Genomic DNA, 18,198 nt, shown 5'->3' on the forward strand with positions numbered 1-18,198 from the left:
CGTTTAGTTCAGTTACCTTAGCTTTCTTGGGAACAGGAACAATAGTGGCCCTCTTGAAGCATGTGGGAACAGCAGACTGGTATAGGGATTGATTGAATATGTCCGTAAACACACCGGCCAGCTGGTCTGCGCATGCTCTGAGGGCGCGGCTGGGGATGCCGTCTGGGCCTGCAGCCTTGCGAGGGTTAACACGTTTAAATGTCTTACTCACCTCAGCTGCAGTGAAGGGGAGACCGCATGTTTTCGTTGCAGGCCGTGTCAGTGGCACTGTATTGTCCTCAAAGCGGGCAAAAGTTATTTAGTCTGCCTGGGAGCAAGACATCCTGGTCCGTGACTGGGCTGGGTTTCTTCTTGTAGTCCGTGATTGACTGTAGACCCTGCCACATGCCTCTTGTGTCTGAGCCGTTGAATTGAGATTCCACTTTGTCTCTGTACTGACGCTTAGCTTGTTTGATTGCCTTGCGGAGGAATAGCTGCACTGTTTATATTCGGACATGTTACCAGACACCTTGCCCTGATTAAAAGCAGTGGTTCGCGCTTTCAGTTTCAGAACTTTCGCACACCGAATCAGCGTATTCGTCAATATTGAGATCCACTCTTTGTGTGTGAGTTTAGTTTCAAACGCTGTGTACACACATCCACTGACTTTCAGATGCTGGGTATGAAATGTAACACTCCTGTGTTTGTGTGCTGTCCAGGAGAGGAGATGGGTCATTCCATAGAAGAACACATTAACTTCCTGGATAAGTCCTGCAGTAGTCCTCTGCACATGGCGGTCAGGGGAGGAAATGTGGACGTCATTAAGTTCTGCATCCAAAAAGGAGCTAAGATTGATCAGCAACAGGTAGGGATCATATGATTGGTTCAGAAACAGGTACATCAACATATGGGATCATACGATTGGTTCAGAATCAGGTACATCAACATATGGGATCATACGATTGGTTCAGAAACAGGTACATCAACATATGGGATCATACGATTGGTTCAGAATCAGGTACATCAACATATGGGATCATACGATTGGTTCAGAATCAGGTACATCAACATATGGGATCATATGATTGGTTCAGAATCAGGTACATCAACATATGGGATCATATGATTGGTTCAGAATCAGGTACATCAACATATGGGATCATACGATTGGTTCAGAATCAGGTACATCAACATATGGGATCATACGATTGGTTCAGAATCAGGTACATCAACATATGGACTCATACGATTGGTTCGGAATCAGGTACATAAAGATTTGGGATCATATGGTTGTTTCAGATAAAGGTAACATAAGTGATCATATGATTGGTTCAGACACAGGTAACATATGGGATCATACGATTGGCTCAGAAACAGGTACATCAACATATTTGATCATACGATTGGTTCAGAATCAGGTACATAAAGATTTGGGATCATATGGTTGTTTCAGATAAAGATAACATAAGGGATCATATGATTGGTTGAGACACAGGTAACAGATGGGATCATATGATTGGTTCAGAAACAGAGATCATACAAATCGCTATATCTTCTGTATGCAATTATTTGAATAAGCATAGTGTAGCCTAATGTAATTGTCTAAGTACAGTAAATTATTATACAGGTTTCCAATGTACAGCGACCACACAGACAATCACATCAGTTTCACTTGTTTCTATCTTTGAATTTACAGTCTAGGAAATTAATTTATTCATTCATTTAGATGAGGGGCTCATTGGACTGCACCAGAAGATCACAAGGTTAATTAAAGATCTCCTCAGGATCTTCCAGGAAAATAATAAACATTTTAGGATGTATAATCTCTACTCCCACTCTGCCGGTGTAGCAGAGTCTGGGAAGGGTTCCACCATCTGTAAGATCACTTCCCGAATGGTACTTACTGTGATGACCTCTACTTACTGTACTGACCTCTACTTACTGTGATGACCTCTACTTACTGTGATGACCTCTACTTACTGTACTGACCTCTACTTACTGTGACTGACCTCTACTTACTGTACTGATCCTCACTTACTGCACTGACCTGTACTTACTGCACTGATCCTCACTTACTGCACTGACCTGAACTTACAGCACTGACCTGTACTTACTGCACCGACCTGCACTTACTGCACTGACCCGTACTTACTGCACTGATCCTTACTTACTGCACTGATCCTCACTTACTGTACTGACCTGCACTTACTGTACTGACCTGCACTTACTCTACTGACCTGGACTTACTGTACTGACCTGCACTTACTGTACTGATCCTCACTTACTGTACTGACCTGCACTTACTGTACTGACCTGCACTTACTGCACTGACCTGCACTTACTGCACTGATCTCCACTTACTGTACTGACCTCCACTTACTGTACTGACCTCCACTTACTGTACTGACCTTCACTTACTGTACTGATCCACACTTACTGCGCTGACGACCTTTACTTACTGCACTGACCTTTACTTACTGCACTGACTTTCACTTACTGTTCCCGAATGGCATGTGGTGTGGAGCTGAGTGGAGTGGAGTGGGGATATCTCTGCTCTGTTCCTGCCATTCATTCTTATGACCCTGTAACATTTTACCGCAGTGGTCTAAATCGGGGTCACACACACACCGTTTCTTAATAGTCTTCAACAAATCTAATGAAATTGTATTAGTCACATGGGCCGAATACAACAGGTCTAGCTAGACCTTACAGGTGAAATTCTTGCGTGTGCGTGCGTGTGTGTGTGTTTGTGTGCGTGTGTGTGTGTGTGTGTGTGTGTGTGTGTGTGTGTGTGTGTGTGTGTGTGTGTGTGTGTGTGTGTGTGTGTGTGTGTGTGTGTGTATGTGTGTGTGTGTGTGTTCTCACTGTGTTTATATTGTACTGTGCTCCAGGTGGACCGGTCCACAGCTCTACATTTTGCCTGTTCCCAGGGAGCTACAGAGGCAGTTAAACTGATGCTGTCTTCTTACAGTAGAGTGGACAGCATCATTAACCTGTCTGATGGAGCCTGCCAGACACCTCTACACAGGTGGGAGAGTTTGTTCATTCATTTATTCATTTGTTTTATTCATTAGTTAATTCATGAATTGATTAATTGCTTCGTTTGTACATTTGTTCATTCATTCAGTCATCCATTCATCCAATCGTTTGTTTATCCATGAATTCCTGTGAATGTTAAAGTCGTGAACCGACCCATCACGATAACAAATCATAGTTCTATTCTACGGTGTGACAGAACCAAACATGTTCCAGGAGTCAGGGTAACGGTTGCTCGGTGACAAAGCTTCTGTTTGAAAATGGAACGTATCGGTCATATTGTATGAACTGGGAGGAATATAGCGTGAATAATATTTGTAGAGAAAGATAGATAAGCGACGTGACCTCACAACTTGTACCTTGCCTGCGTCCCAAACCACAGCCTAGTCCCTATATAGTGCTTCTGTAGCTCAGTTGGTAGAGCATGGCGCTTGTAACGCCAGGGTAGTGGTTTCGATCCCCGGGACCACCCATACGTAGAATGTATGCACACAGTCGCTTTGGATAAAAGCGTCTGCTAAATGGCATATATTATTAGTGCGCCGCCTTTGACCAGAGCCCGATGTTTCTAGTCCTTTGTCTCCATCACCAGTAACCACGGTAACTATCCAACAGCAGTGTGTGCTGTGTAAAGAGGAACATGGCTTGGCTACACCTGGCTAAAACCTACATCATAACTTAACTACCCTCATAAAACAAAAGGGAATGATACTGTAGGTATAAAAAGCTGAGTGGTTAAGAAAGCCCGGGATGACTGGTTTTTAATCATATTTGTGATCGTAAGGATATGCCTCAGTGTCACATCCACCCTTACAGCTGTGGAAAAAGAAAATAAACTGACCCTGACACAACTTAAAAGGAACACGCTTTTTAATTAATTTTTTAAAAAACCTTTTAGCTATTGAGACTGTATTCTTCACCTGCACGTCTTATGAACGCCTACTGATAACAAGATGGGAAAATCTGAACCTGAATTATTTTCATGACTTTCAGCCTGACTTCAATTCAGATCCAAATGAAGAACAAAAAAATATATCTAAACGGACAAATAATTCAGTAGTGTAGTTCATACAATAAGAAATAGAATCGGTAGAATGGACATCTAAAAATTCTACCACCCTAGGTCTACAGATCTGTGCAGATCGGTGCAGATCAGTGCAGTTCAGTGCAGATCAGTGCAGATCAGTACAGATCAGTGCAGATCAGTGCAGATCATTACAGATCAGTGCAGATTAGTGCAGATCAGTACAGATCAGTACAGATCAGTGCAGATCAATGCAGATCAATGCAATCCAGATCAGTGCAGATCAATCCAGAATGCAGATCAAATCAGTGCAGTTCAGATCGTGAAGAGCAATGCAGATCAGTGCAGATCAATGCAGATCAGTACAGATCAGTGCAGATCAATGAATCAGATCAGTGCAGATCAGTGCAGATCAGTACAGATCAGTGCAGATCAGTGCAGATCAGTACAGATCAGTGCAGATCAGTGCAGATCAATCCAGATCAGTGCAGATCAGTGCAGATCAGTACAGATCAGTGCAGATCAGTGCAGATCAGTGCAGATCAGTGCAGATCAGTACAGATCAGTGCAGATCAGTGCAGATCAGTACAGATCAGTGCAGATCAGTGCAGATCAGTACAGATCAGTATAGATCAGTGCAGATCTGTACAGATCAGTGCAGATCAATGCAGATTGGTGCAGATCGGTGCAGATCAGTATAGATCAGTGCAGATCAGTGCAGATCAGTACAAATCAGTGCAGATCAGTACAGATCAATGCAGATCGGTGGAAGGAGTTGAAATGAGGACGTAATTTTCTTCCCTATATACAGTAGGGCACTATTTTTGACCAGTGACCATAGGGATCTATAGGGTGCTCTTTGGAATAATATGGGCTCTGTTCAAATGTAGTGCACTATGTAGGGAATAGGGTGCCATTTGGGCCATTAGGCAGTATGGTGAAATAAAGTGCTTTCGGAAAGTACGCAGACCCTTTGACTTTTCCAGATTTTGTTACATTACAGCCTTATTCTAAAATGGATTTGAAAAAAAAATCCTCAACAATCTACACACAATACCCCATAATGACTTCACAATACCCATAATGACATCACAATACCCCATAATGACATCACAATACCCCATAATGACATCACAATACCCATAATGACTTCACAATACCCATAATGACTTCACAATACCCATAATGACATCACAATACCCCATAATGACATCACAATACCCATAATGACTTCACAATACCCATAATGACTTCACAATACCCATATGTAAGTCGCTCTGGATAAGAGCGTCTGCTAAATGACTTAAATGTAAATGTAAATGTAATAATGACATCACAATACCCCATAATGACATCACAATACCCCATAATAACATCACAATACCCCGAAATGACAATGCAAAAACAACTTTTTAGAACATTTTGCAAATGTATAAAAAATAAAACAGAAAACCCTTATTTACATCAGTATTCAGACCCTTTGCTAAGTTCATCTTGTTTCCATTAATCTTCCTTGAGAATTTTCTACAACTTGATTGGAGTCCACCTGTGGTAAATTCAATTTGATTGGATATGATTTGGAAAGGCACACACCTGTCTACATAAGGTCCCACAGTTGAAAGTTCACGTCAGAGCAAAAACCAAAACCACGAAGTCGAAGGAATTGTACGTGAAATGCAGTGGCATCAAACCTGTGAAAACCATCTTGATGTATTTGATACCTTTTCCGCTTCAACCATTACCATGAGTCCGTCCTCCACAATTAAGTTGCCACCAACCTCCTGTGCTGTCTATATAGGGCAAATGGCAGAGTAAGCCAGTGTTACCCAACTCTAGTCCTCGAGTGGTGGGAAGAAAAATACCCAACTCTAGTCCTCGAGTACCCCAAACAGTCAGTGGTGGGGAGAAAAATACCCAACTCTAGTCCTCGAGTACCCCAAACAGTCCGTGGTGGGGAGAAAAATACCCAACTCTAGTCCTCGAGTACCCCAAACAGTCAGTGGTGGGGAGAAAAATACCCAACTCTAGTCCTCGAGTACCCCAAACAGTCCGTGGTGGGGAGAAAAATACCCAACTCTCTAGTCCCCAAACAGTCCGTGGTGGGGAGAAAAATACCCCAAACAGTCCGTGGTGGGGAGAAAAATACCCAACTCTAGTCCTCGAGTACCCCAAACAGTCCGTGGTGGGGAGAAAAATACCCAACTCTAGTCCTCGAGTACCCCAAACAGTCCGTGGTGGGGAGAAAAATACCCAACTCTAGTCCTCGAGTACCCCAAACAGTCCGTGGTGGGGAGAAAAATACCCAACTCTAGTCCTCGAGTACCCCAAACAGTCCGTGGTGGGGAGAAAAATACCCAACTCTAGTCCTCGAGTACCCCAAACAGTCCGTGGTGGGGAGAAAAATACCCAACTCTAGTCCTCGAGTACCCCAAACAGTCCGTGGTGGGAAGAAAAATACCCAACTGCCATACTTGTGTAAAATTAAAGATACCTTAATAGAAAATTACTCAAATAAAAGTGAAATTCACACAGTAAAATACTACTTGAGTAAAAGTCTAAAATATATATATATTTTTAAATATTTTTTATTTTTATTTTACCTTTATTTAATAACCAGGCAAGTCAGTTAAGAACATATTCTTATTTTCAATGACGGCCTGGGAACAGTGGGTTAACTGGTCTAGGAACAGTGGGTTAACTGCCTGTTCAGGGGCAGAACGACAGATTTATACCTTGTCAGCTCAGGGGTTTGAACCCACTGTTCATAGGACGTCATTGAAAATAAGAATGTGTTCTTAACTGACTTCTCGAGTTATTGAAAATAAGAATGTTTCTTAACCCTTCTCGAGTTATTGAAAATAAGAATGTATTCTTAACTGACTTCTCGATTAAAAATAAGAATGTGTTCTTAATAAATAAAATAAGAATTTTCTTAACTGATTTTTTTGAAAATAAGAATGTGTTCTTAACTGACTTCTCGAATTATTTAAAAAATTCTTAATAAATAATTCCATTTCAACATTATTTTTTTAAAACATTACGGGGTGTGTGTGTGTGTGTGTGTGTGTGTGTGTGTGTGTGTGTGTGTGTGTGTGTGTGTGTGTGTGTGTGTGTGTGTGTGTGTGTGTGTGTGTTGGCCAGTGACAAAACAACAACAGGTCGGTAACACAACAAAACGTGGGAAAAGTAAAGGGGTAGCGAATACTTTCTGAACCCACTTTGGTGTGATTCTCTTGATCCAGGTCAACCATATTCGATCACAAGGAGTTGGCGGAGTACCTCATTTCAAAGGTAAATACAAAGTACACACACACATGCACAAACCTACGCACGCACGCACACACACACACAGAAACACACACACACACACACACACATCAGAGTTGGCGGAGTACCTCATTTCAAAGGGTTAACACTACAGTAATATAGTAAAGTCCCATGTAAAATAAGAGCACCTTCTCCCAGCTGCCCACTGCACTGAGGCTAGAAAACACTGTCACCACCGATAAATATACAATAATCGAGAATTTCAACATGCATTTTTCTTCAGCTGGCCATGCTTTCCACCTGGCTACCCCTATCTGGGTCAACAGCTCTGCAACTTGCCCAAGCCTTCCCCATCTCTCCTTCACCCAAATCCAGTCAGTTGATTTTCTGAAAGAGCTGCAAAATCTGGACACCTACAAATCACCTGAGCTAGACAATCTGGACACTCTTTTTCTAAAACTATCCGGGACCACCCATATGTAGAATGTATGCACACATGACTGTAAGTCGCTTTGGATAAAAGCGTCTGCTAAATGGCATGTATTATATATTTATATTATTACTAAACTATATCATAACCGCCATCGATAAAAGACAATACTGTGCAGCCGTCTTCATCAAGCCAAGGCTTTCAACTCTTGTCAGTCACCTCATTCTTATTGGCAGACTCAACAGCCTTGGTTTCTCAAATGACTGCCTCGCGTGGTTCACCAACTACTTCGCAGAGAGAGTTCGGTGTGTCAAATCGGAGGGCCTGTTGTCCAGACCTCTGGCAGTCTCTATGGGGGTACCACAGGGTTCAATTCTCGGGCTGACTCCTTTCTCTGTATATATCAACGATGTCGCTCTTGCTGCGGATGACTCTCTGATCTACCTCTACACAGAAGACACCATTCTGTATACCTCTGAATCTTCTTTGGACACTGTTTTAACTAGCCTTCAGATGAGCTTCAATGCCATACATCTCTCCTTCTGTGGCCTCCAACTGCTCTTAAACGCTAGTAAAACTAAATGCATTCTCTTTAACCGATCGCTGCCCGCACCTGCCCACCCGTCTAGCATCACAAATTGGATGCAGTCTTATCACAATGCCATCCATTTTGTCACCAAGCCACATTTTCTATCCACTACTGCGACCTGAATGCTCTTGTTGGCTGGCCTCGCTCAAATTCGTCACCAAACCCACTGGCTCCAGGTCATCTATTTATTTATTTATTTATTTATTTATTTATTTTTTTTAACCTTTATTTAACCAGGCAAGTCAGTTAAGAACATATTCTTATTTTCAATGACGGCCTGGGAACAGTGGGTTAACTGCCTGTTCAGGGGCAGAACGACACATTTGTACCTTGTCAGCTCGGGGGTTTGAACTTGCAACCTTCCGGTTAGTCCAACGCTCTAACCACTAGGCTACGCTGGTATAAGTCTTTGCTAGGTAAAGCCCCGCCTTATCTCAGCTAACTGGTCACCATAGCAGCACACACCCGTAGTACGCGCTCCAGTAGGTATATTTCACTGGTCACCCCCAAAATCAACTCCTCCTTTGGCCGCCTTTCCTTCCAATTCTCTGCTGCCAATGACTGAAAAGTAATTACAAAAATCACTGAAGCTGGAGACTCATATCTCCCTCACTAACTTTAAGCATCAGCTGGCAGAGCAGCTTACAGATCATTACACCTGTACATAGCCCATCTGTAAATAGCCCACCCAACTACCTCATCCCCATATTGTTATATATTTGTTTTGCTCCTTTGCACCGCAGTATCTCTACTTGCACATTCATCTTCTGCACATCTACCATTCCAGTGTTTAATTGCTATGTTGTAATTATTTCACCACTACGGCTTATTTATTGCCTTAACTCCCTTATCTTACCTAATTTGGTTGCACTGTATATAGACTTCTCTATTGTGTTAATGACTGTACGTTTGTTTATTCCATGTGTAACTCTATAATGTTGTTTTGTGTCACGCTACTTTGCTTTATCTTGGCCAGGTCACAGTTGCAAATGAGAACTTGTTCTCAACTGGCCGACCTGGTTAAATAAAGGCTAAAAAAAAAATAAAGAAAAAAAAAAAATAGCCCAGAAACCGTCTCGCATAATGTGCTTCTGAATCCTAATAGACTGTGTGTCCAAATGGCACCCGATTGCCTACAAAACAATAGTGCACCATATAAGGTATATAACTTAACTTGTATTGCATGTTGTGTTGACAGGGTGCAGACATTGACTACATAGACTGTAAGGGTCTTTCTCCCCTGCTGCTGGCTACTAACTGTGGAGCCTGGAGATCTGTGGCTCTTCTGTTGTCCAAAGGTCAGCTTTTACACTAAATCAATAACGGAATTCAAATGCAACACATTTGTGGAATGAACTCAGGTTGTGGAGTGTGTGTGTCTGTCTGTGTGTGTGTGCTTGTCTGTGTGTGTGTTGTCTGTCTGTGTGTGTGTGTGTGCATGTGTGTCTGTGTGTGTGTGTGTGTGTGTGTGTGTGTGTGTGTGTGTGTGTGTGTGTGTGTGTGTGTGTGTGTGTGTGTGTGTGTGTCTGCGTGTCTGTCTGTGTGTGTGTGTGTGTCTTGTGTCTTGTGTCTTACTGTGTGTGTCTGTCTACGTGTCCGCGTGTCTGTGTGAGTGTGTACGTGTACATACATGTCTGTCTGTGTATGTGTGTGTGTGTGCCTTGTGTCTTTGTGTGTGTGTGTGTCTACGTGTCTGTCTGTGTGTGTGTGTGTGTGTGTGTTGTGTCTTTTGTGTGTGTGTGTGTGTGTGTGTGTCTACGTGTCTGTCTGTGTGTGTGTGTGTGTGTGTGTCTGTCTGTCTGTGTGTGTGTGTCTCCGTGTCTGTCTGTGTGTGTGTGTATGTCTCCGTGTCTGTGTGTGTGTCTACGTGTCTGTCTGTGTGTGTGTGTGTGTGTGTGTGTGTGTTGTGTCTTTTTGTGTGGGTGTGTGTCTTCGTGTCTGTCTGTGTGTGTGTGTGTGTCTTCAGGTGCCAACGTCAACATAAAGGACAAGTCAGGATGTAACTTCCTTCACCTGGCCATCCTGCAGCCCAAAGGCCTAAAGAACCTCACAGGAGACATCTTACAGGTAACACAACATAGCATTAGATGTAACAGGTAGCCTAACAAATGGTATCCAATGGTAGCGGTGCTTGGACAGTTACTTTGCCTTCAGAATGTGATCATACCCCCTTGACTTATTCCACATTTTGTTACAGCCTTTATTCCACATTGTGTTGTGTTCTAGCCTTTATTCCACATTGTGTCGTGTTACAGCCTTTATTCCACATTGTGTTGTGTTACAGCCTGTATTCCACATTGTGTCGTGTTACAGTCTTTATTCCACATTGTGTCGTGTTACAGCCTTTATTCCACATTGTGTTGTGTTACAGCCTGTATTCCACATTGTGTCGTGTTACAGTCTTTATTCCACATTGTGTTGTGTTACAGCCTTTATTCCACATTGTGTTGTGTTACAGCCTTTATTCCACATTGTGTTGTGTTCTAGCCTTTATTCCACATTGTGTCGTGTTACAGTCTTTATTCCACATTGTGTTGTGTTACAGCCTTTATTCCACATTGTGTTGTGTTACAGCCTGTATTCCACATTGTGTTGTGTTACAGCCTTTATTCCACATTGTGTCGTGTTACAGCCTTTATTCCACATTGTGTTGTGTTCTAGCCTTTATTCCATATTGTGTTGTGTTACAGCCTTTATTCCACATTGTGTTGTGTTACAGCCTTTATTCCACATTGTGTCGTGTTACAGCCTTTATTCCACATTGTGTTGTGCTACAGCCTTTATTCCACATTGTGTTGTGTTACAGCATTTATTCCACATTGTGTTGTGTTATAGCTTTTATTCCACATTGTGTTGTGTTACAGCCTTTATTCCACATTGTGTTGTGTTACAGCCTTTATTCCACATTGTGTTGTGTTATAGCTTTTATTCCACATTGTGTTGTGTTACAGTCTTTATTCCACATTGTGTTGTGTCATAGCCTTTATTCCACATTGTGTTGTGTTCTAGCCTTTATTCCACATTGTGTTGTGTTACAGCATTTATTCCACATTGTGTTGTGTTATAGCCTTTATTCCACATTGTGTTGTGTTCTAGCCTTTATTCCACATTGTGTTGTGTTACAGCCTTTATTCCACATTGTGTTGTGTTATAGCTTTTATTCCACATTGTGTTGTGTTACAGTCTTTATTCCACATTGTGTTGTGTTACAGCATTTATTCCACATTGTGTTGCAACCTTTATTCCACATTGTGTTGTGTTATAGCCTTTATTCCACATTGTGTTGTGTTACAGCCTTTATTCCACATTGTGTTGTGTTCTAGCCTTTATTCCACATTGTGTTGTGTTCTAGACTTTATTCCACATTGTGTTGTGTTACAGCATTTATTCCACATTGTGTTACAGCATTTATTCCACATTGTGTTACAGCCTTTATTCCACATTGTGTTGCAACCTTTATTCCACATTGTGTTGTGTTACAGCCTTTATTCCACATTGTGTTGTGTTCTAGCCTTTATTCCACATTGTGTTGTGTTCTAGACTTTATTCCACATTGTGTTGTGTTACAGCATTTATTCCACATTGTGTTGTGTTATAGCCTTTATTCCACATTGTGTTGTGTTCTAGCCTTTATTCCACATTGTGTTGTGTTACAGCATTTATTCCACATTGTGTTGTGTTACAGCATTTATTCCACATTGTGTTACAGCATTTATTCCACATTGTGTTACAGCCTTTATTCCACATTGTGTTGTGTTACAGCCTTTATTCCACATTGATTGCATTTAGTTTTATTTCTCACCCATCCACACACAATTCCTCAGAATGACAAAGTGAAAATATGTTTTATTTCTTTATTTCATGTTAGCAAATCTATTGAAAATGAGATACAGAAATATCTCACTTACATATTCACACCCCTGAGTCAAATGCTTTGTGGAAGCATCTTTTGGCTTAGATTACTGCTGTGAGTGTTTATGGGTAAGTCTCCTAGAGCTTTCCACACTTGGATTGTACAACATTTGCCCGTAATTATTTTCAGAATTCTTCATGATCATTGCCAAACAACCATTTGCAGGAGTTTTTCTCTGCTTTTCTCAAAGATCTTTGTTTCTTTTTTTTCCCTGAAAAACTTGTTAACGATTACAAGCATACCCATAACGTGATGCAGCCACCACTAAAACTTGTTAACGATTACAAGCATACCCATAACGTGATGCAGCCACCACTAAAACGTGTGAACGATTACAAGCATACCCATAACGTGATGCAGCCACCACTATGCTTGAAAAGATGGAGAGTGGTACTCAGTGATGGCTTGTACTAGATTTTCCAAAAACATAACACTTTGTTTACTGGACAAAAGAGTATTGCTTTCCCACATTTTTTGCAGTACTACTTTAGTGCGGTGCAGTAGCGGTGCATTGGTAAAACCACAGAGGAAGTGAATCCAGGGGTAAAAAGCCATATTACAACCTATGTGTTGTGATAATTGCTTTGCTTGCTCTATAACCTGTTAGTTATTATGCCTTGACACCATAACATATATAGTGTATTCGGAAAGTATTCAGACCCTTGACTTTTCCCACATTTTTTTACATTACAGCCTTATTCTAAAATGGATTTTAAAACGTCTTCATCAATCTACACACAATACCCCATAATGACATCACAATACCTCATAATGACATCACAATACCTCATAATGACATCACAATACCCCATAATGACATCACAATACCCCATAATGACATCACAATACATCATACTGACATCACAATACCCCATAATGACATCACAATACCTCATAATGTCAAAGCAACAAAAGGTTTTTAGAGATGTTAACAAAAAAACAAAAAAACACACAAATACCTTATTTGCATAAGAATTCAGACCCTTTGCTATGAGACTCGAAATTGAGCTCAGGTGCATCCTGTTTCCATAGACCATCCTTGAACTCTTTCTACAACTTGGAGTCACCTGTGGTAAATTCAATTGATTAGACATGATTTGGAAAGGAACACACCTGTCTATATAAGGTCCCACAGTTGACAGTGCAGGTCAGAGCAAAAACCAAGCCATGAGGTCGAAGGAATTGTCCGTAGAACTCCAAGACAGGATTGTGTTTAAGCACAGACCCGGGGAAGGTTACCCAAACATTTCACAGTGATAGACTAACACAATCTGACTCATCTAAGTCACAGTATTAGACTAACACAATCTGAACTCTTTCTAACACAATCTGACTCATCTAAGTCACAGTGATAGACTATCACAATTGATTCTAGACATGATTTGACTAACACAATCTGACTCATCTACGTCACAGTGATAGACTAGTCTGACTCATCTAAGTCACAGTATTAGACTAACACAATCTGACTCATCTAGGTCACAGTATTAGACTAACAAAACTCATCTAGCAGTATTAGACTAACACAATCTGACTCATCTACGTCACAGTATTAGACTAACACAATCTGACTCATCTAAGTCACAGTATTAGACTAACACAATCTGACTCATCTACGTCACAGTATTAGACTAACACAATCTGACTCATCTACGTCACAGTATTAGACTAACACAATCTGACTAATCTAAGTCACAGTATTAGACTAACACAATCTGACTCATCTACGTCACAGTATTAGACTAACACAATCTGACTCATCTAAGTCATAGTGATAGACTAACACAATCTGACTCATCTAAGTCACAGTATTAGACTAACACAATCTGACTCATCTACGTCACAGTGATAGACTAACACAATCTGACTCATCTACGTCACAGTATTAGACTAACACAATCTGACTCATCTAAGTCATAGTGATAGACTAACACAATCTGACTCATCTACGTCACAGTATTAGACTAACACAATCTGACTCATCTAAGTCACAGTATTAGACTAACACAATCTGACTCATCTACGTCACAGTATTAGACTAACACAATCTGACTCATCTAAGTCACAGTGATAGACTAACACAATCTGACTCATCTACGTCACAGTGATAGACTAACACAATCTGACTCATCTACGTCACAGTGATAGACTAACACAATCTGACTCATCTAAGTCACAGTATTAGACTAACACAATCTGACTCATCTACGTCACAGTATTAGACTAACACAATCTGACTCATCTAAGTCACAGTATTAGACTAACACAATCTGACTCATCTACGTCACAGTATTAGACTAACACAATCTGACTCATCTAAGTCACAGTATTAGACTAACACAATCTGACTCATCTACGTCACAGTGATAGACTAACACAATCTGACTCATCTAAGTCACAGTATTAGACTAACACAGTCTGACTCATCTAAGTCACAGTATTAGACTAACACAATCTGACTCATCTAAGTCACAGTATTAGACTAACACAATCTGACTCATCTACGTCACAGTATTAGACTAACACAGTCTGACTCATCTAAGTCACAGTATTAGACTAACACAATCTGACTCATCTACGTCACAGTATTAGACTAACACAGTCTGACTCATCTAAGTCACAGTATTAGACTAACACAATCTGACTCATCTAAGTCACAGTATTAGACTAACACAATCTGACTCATCTACGTCACAGTATTAGACTAACACAGTCTGACTCATCTACGTCACAGTATTAGACTAACACAGTCTGACTCATCTAAGTCACAGTATTAGACTAACACAATCTGACTCATCTACGTCACAGTATTAGACTAACACAATCTGACTCATCTACGTCACAGTATTAGACTAACACAATCTGACTCATCTAAGTCACAGTATTAGACTAACACAGTCTGACTCATCTAAGTCACAGTATTAGACTAACACAGTCTGACTCATCTAAGTCACAGTATTAGACTAACACAATCTGACTCATCTAAGTCACAGTATTAGACTAACACAGTCTGACTCATCTAAGTCACAGTATTAGACTAACACAATCTGACTCATCTAAGTCACAGTATTAGACTAACACAATCTGACTCATCTAAGTCACAGTATTAGACTAACACAGTCTGACTCATCTAAGTCACAGTGATAGACTAACACAGTCTGACTCATCTACGTCACAGTATTAGACTAACACAGTCTGACTCATCTAAGTCACAGTATTAGACTAACACAGTCTGACTCATCTAAGTCACAGTATTAGACTAACACAATCTGACTCATCTAAGTCACAGTATTAGACTAACACAATCTGACTCATCTAAGTCACAGTATTAGACTAACACAATCTGACTCATCTAAGTCACAGTATTAGACTAACACAATCTGACTCATCTACGTCACAGTGATAGACTAACACAATCTGACTCATCTAAGTCACAGTATTAGACTAACACAGTCTGACTCATCTAAGTCACAGTATTAGACTAACACAATCTGACTCATCTACGTCACAGTATTAGACTAACACAATCTGACTCATCTAAGTCACAGTATTAGACTAACACAATCTGACTCATCTACGTCACAGTATTAGACTAACACAATCTGACTCTTCTAAGTCACAGTGATAGACTAACACAGTCTGACTCATCTACGTCACAGTATTAGACTAACACAGTCTGACTCATCTAAGTCACAGTAATAGACTAACACAGTCTGACTAAACCAACACAAACTTTTTCTTACAACCGTAGCTGTACAGCGACGCTCCCCAGCCGACCTGATAGAGCTTGAGAGGATCTGTGGAGAAGAATGGGAAGCATAATGCCTTCTGCTGCCAATCCTTTTCTGCCAGCTGAATACACACTGCCTATTGTTAAAGAAAAGGAAATGTTCTCCCTGTCTGTTTCTAGTATCAAATGACGTTGGATTACTCTCTGTGATAGTTTAATGAAAGCATTTAGAGGTTTGCCAAATGCCTCAGCCTTCAGCTGTTGCCTACTTTAGCTACAGCACTGGCCGAGACAGAATGAATCAGACTTAAAGGACTTTAGTTGACCTTTTGGGTGGGACAGTCTGTCTGTCTATCTGCTCTCAGGAAGTCAGGGTTGTAGTGTGTGTGTGTGTGTGTGTGCCGTGTGTGTACATATCTGTTTACTTACGTGTGTGTGTCCTGCCCCCTACAGCACAGCAGTATGATGGATCTGTTGAGTACTGAAGACAACGAGGGCTGTACTCCTCTCCACTACGCCTGCAGACTGGGTATCCACGAATCGGTCAAGAACATCCTGGTTCTACAGGTCTCTCTGGACCGCAAGTCCAAGGACAAGAAGTCAGCCCTGCACTTCGCTGCCCAGTGAGTGGTGTTAGGTCTAGTGGTGTTAGGTCTAGTGGTGTTAGGTCTAGTGGGGTTAGGTCTAGTGGGGTTAGGTCAAGTGGGGTTAGGTCTAGTGGTGTTAGGTCTAGTGGTGTTAGGTCAAGTGGTGTTAGGTCTAGTGGTGTTAGGTCTAGTGGGGTTAGGTCTAGTGGGGTTAGGTCTAGTGGGGTTAGGTCTAGTGGTGTTAGGTCTAGTGGGGTTAGGTCTAGTGGTGTTAGGTCTAGTGGTGTTAGGTCTAGTGGGGTTAGGTCTAGTGGGGTTAGGTCAAGTGGGGTTAGGTCTAGTGGTGTTAGGTCTAGTGGTGTTAGGTCTAGTGGGGTTAGGTCTAGTGGGGTTAGGTCTAGTGGTGTTAGGTCTAGTGGTGTTAGGTCTAGTGGGGTTAGGTCTAGTGGTGTTAGGTCTAGTGGTGTTAGGTCTAGTGGTGTTAGGTCTAGTGGTGTTAGGTCTAGTGGTGTTAGGTCTAGTGGGGTTAGGTCTAGTGGGGTTAGGTCTAGTGGGGTTAGGTCTAGTGGTGTTAGATCTAGTGGTGTTAGGTCTAGTGGTGTTAGGTCTAGTGGGGTTAGGTCTAGTGGTGTTAGGTCTAGTGGGGTTAGGTCTAGTGGTGTTAGGTCTAGTGGGGTTAGGTCTAGTGATGTTACATCTAGTGGGGTTACGTCTAGTGGTGTTAGGTCTAGTGGGGTTAGGTCTAGTGGGGTTAGGTCTAGTGGTGTTAGGTCTAGTGATGTTAGATCTAGTGGGGTTACGTCTAGTGGTGTTAGGTCTAGTGGGGTTAGGTCTAGTGATGTTAGATCTAGTGGGGTTACGTCTAGTGGGGTTAGGTCTAGTGGGGTTAGGTCTAGTGGGGTTAGGTCTAGTGGGGTTAGGTCTAGTGGTGTTAGGTCTAGTGGGGTTAGGTCTAGTGGGGTTAGGTCTAGTGGTGTTATGTACAAGAAGTCTGCCCTGCACTTCTCTGCCCAGTGAGTGGTGTTAGATCTAGTGGTGTTAGATCTAGTGGGGTTAGGTCTAGTGGGGTTAGGTCTAGTGGTGTTAGGTCTAGTGGGGTTAGGTCTAGTGGGGTTAGGTCTAGTGGTGTTAGGTCTAGTGGGGTTAGGTCTAGTGGGGTTAGGTCTAGTGGGGTTAGGTCTAGTGGGGTTAGGTCTAGTGGTGTTAGGTCTAGTGGTGTTAGGTCTAGTGGGGTTAGGTCTAGTGGGGTTAGGTCTAGTGGTGTTAGGTCTAGTGGTGTTAGGTCTAGTGGTGTTATTACAAGAAGTCTGCCCTGCACTTCTCTGCCCAGTGAGTGATGTTAGATCTAGTGGCGTTAGGTCTAGTGGTGTTAGGTCTAGTGGGGTTAGATCTAGTGGTGTTAGATCTAGTGGTGTTAGGTCTAGTGGTGTTAGATCTAGTGGTGTTAGATCTAGTGGTGTTAGATCTAGTGGTGTTAGATCTAGTGGTGTTAGATCTAGTGGTGTTAGGTCTAGTGGTGTTAGATCTAGTGGTGTTAGATCTAGTGGTGTTAGATCTAGTGGTGTTAGATCTAGTGGTGTTAGATCTAGTGGGGTTAGGTCTAGTGGTGTTAGATCTAGTGGTGTTAGATCTAGTGGTGTTAG

General features: G+C 41.7%; 1 protein-coding gene across 2 annotated transcripts in view; it reads left to right on the plus strand.

Moving 5' to 3' along the window:
• Positions 1 to 18,198, plus strand: part of LOC118375720 (transient receptor potential cation channel subfamily A member 1-like) — a 115,980-nt gene that overhangs the window by 47,212 nt on the left and 50,570 nt on the right. For both annotated transcript variants that reach the window (XM_052498886.1, XM_052498889.1), the window contains exons 7-12: positions 699 to 844; positions 2,871 to 3,007; positions 7,282 to 7,330; positions 9,524 to 9,623; positions 10,292 to 10,392; positions 16,422 to 16,591. In XM_052498886.1, coding sequence (XP_052354846.1) covers positions 699 to 844; positions 2,871 to 3,007; positions 7,282 to 7,330; positions 9,524 to 9,623; positions 10,292 to 10,392; positions 16,422 to 16,591 — 703 coding nt within the window. The remainder of the gene's footprint in view (positions 1 to 698; positions 845 to 2,870; positions 3,008 to 7,281; positions 7,331 to 9,523; positions 9,624 to 10,291; positions 10,393 to 16,421; positions 16,592 to 18,198) is intronic.

The sequence above is a fragment of the Oncorhynchus keta genome, chromosome 4, assembly GCF_023373465.1.
Source record: "Oncorhynchus keta strain PuntledgeMale-10-30-2019 chromosome 4, Oket_V2, whole genome shotgun sequence".
NCBI classification, from domain to species: Eukaryota; Metazoa; Chordata; class Actinopteri; order Salmoniformes; family Salmonidae; genus Oncorhynchus; species Oncorhynchus keta.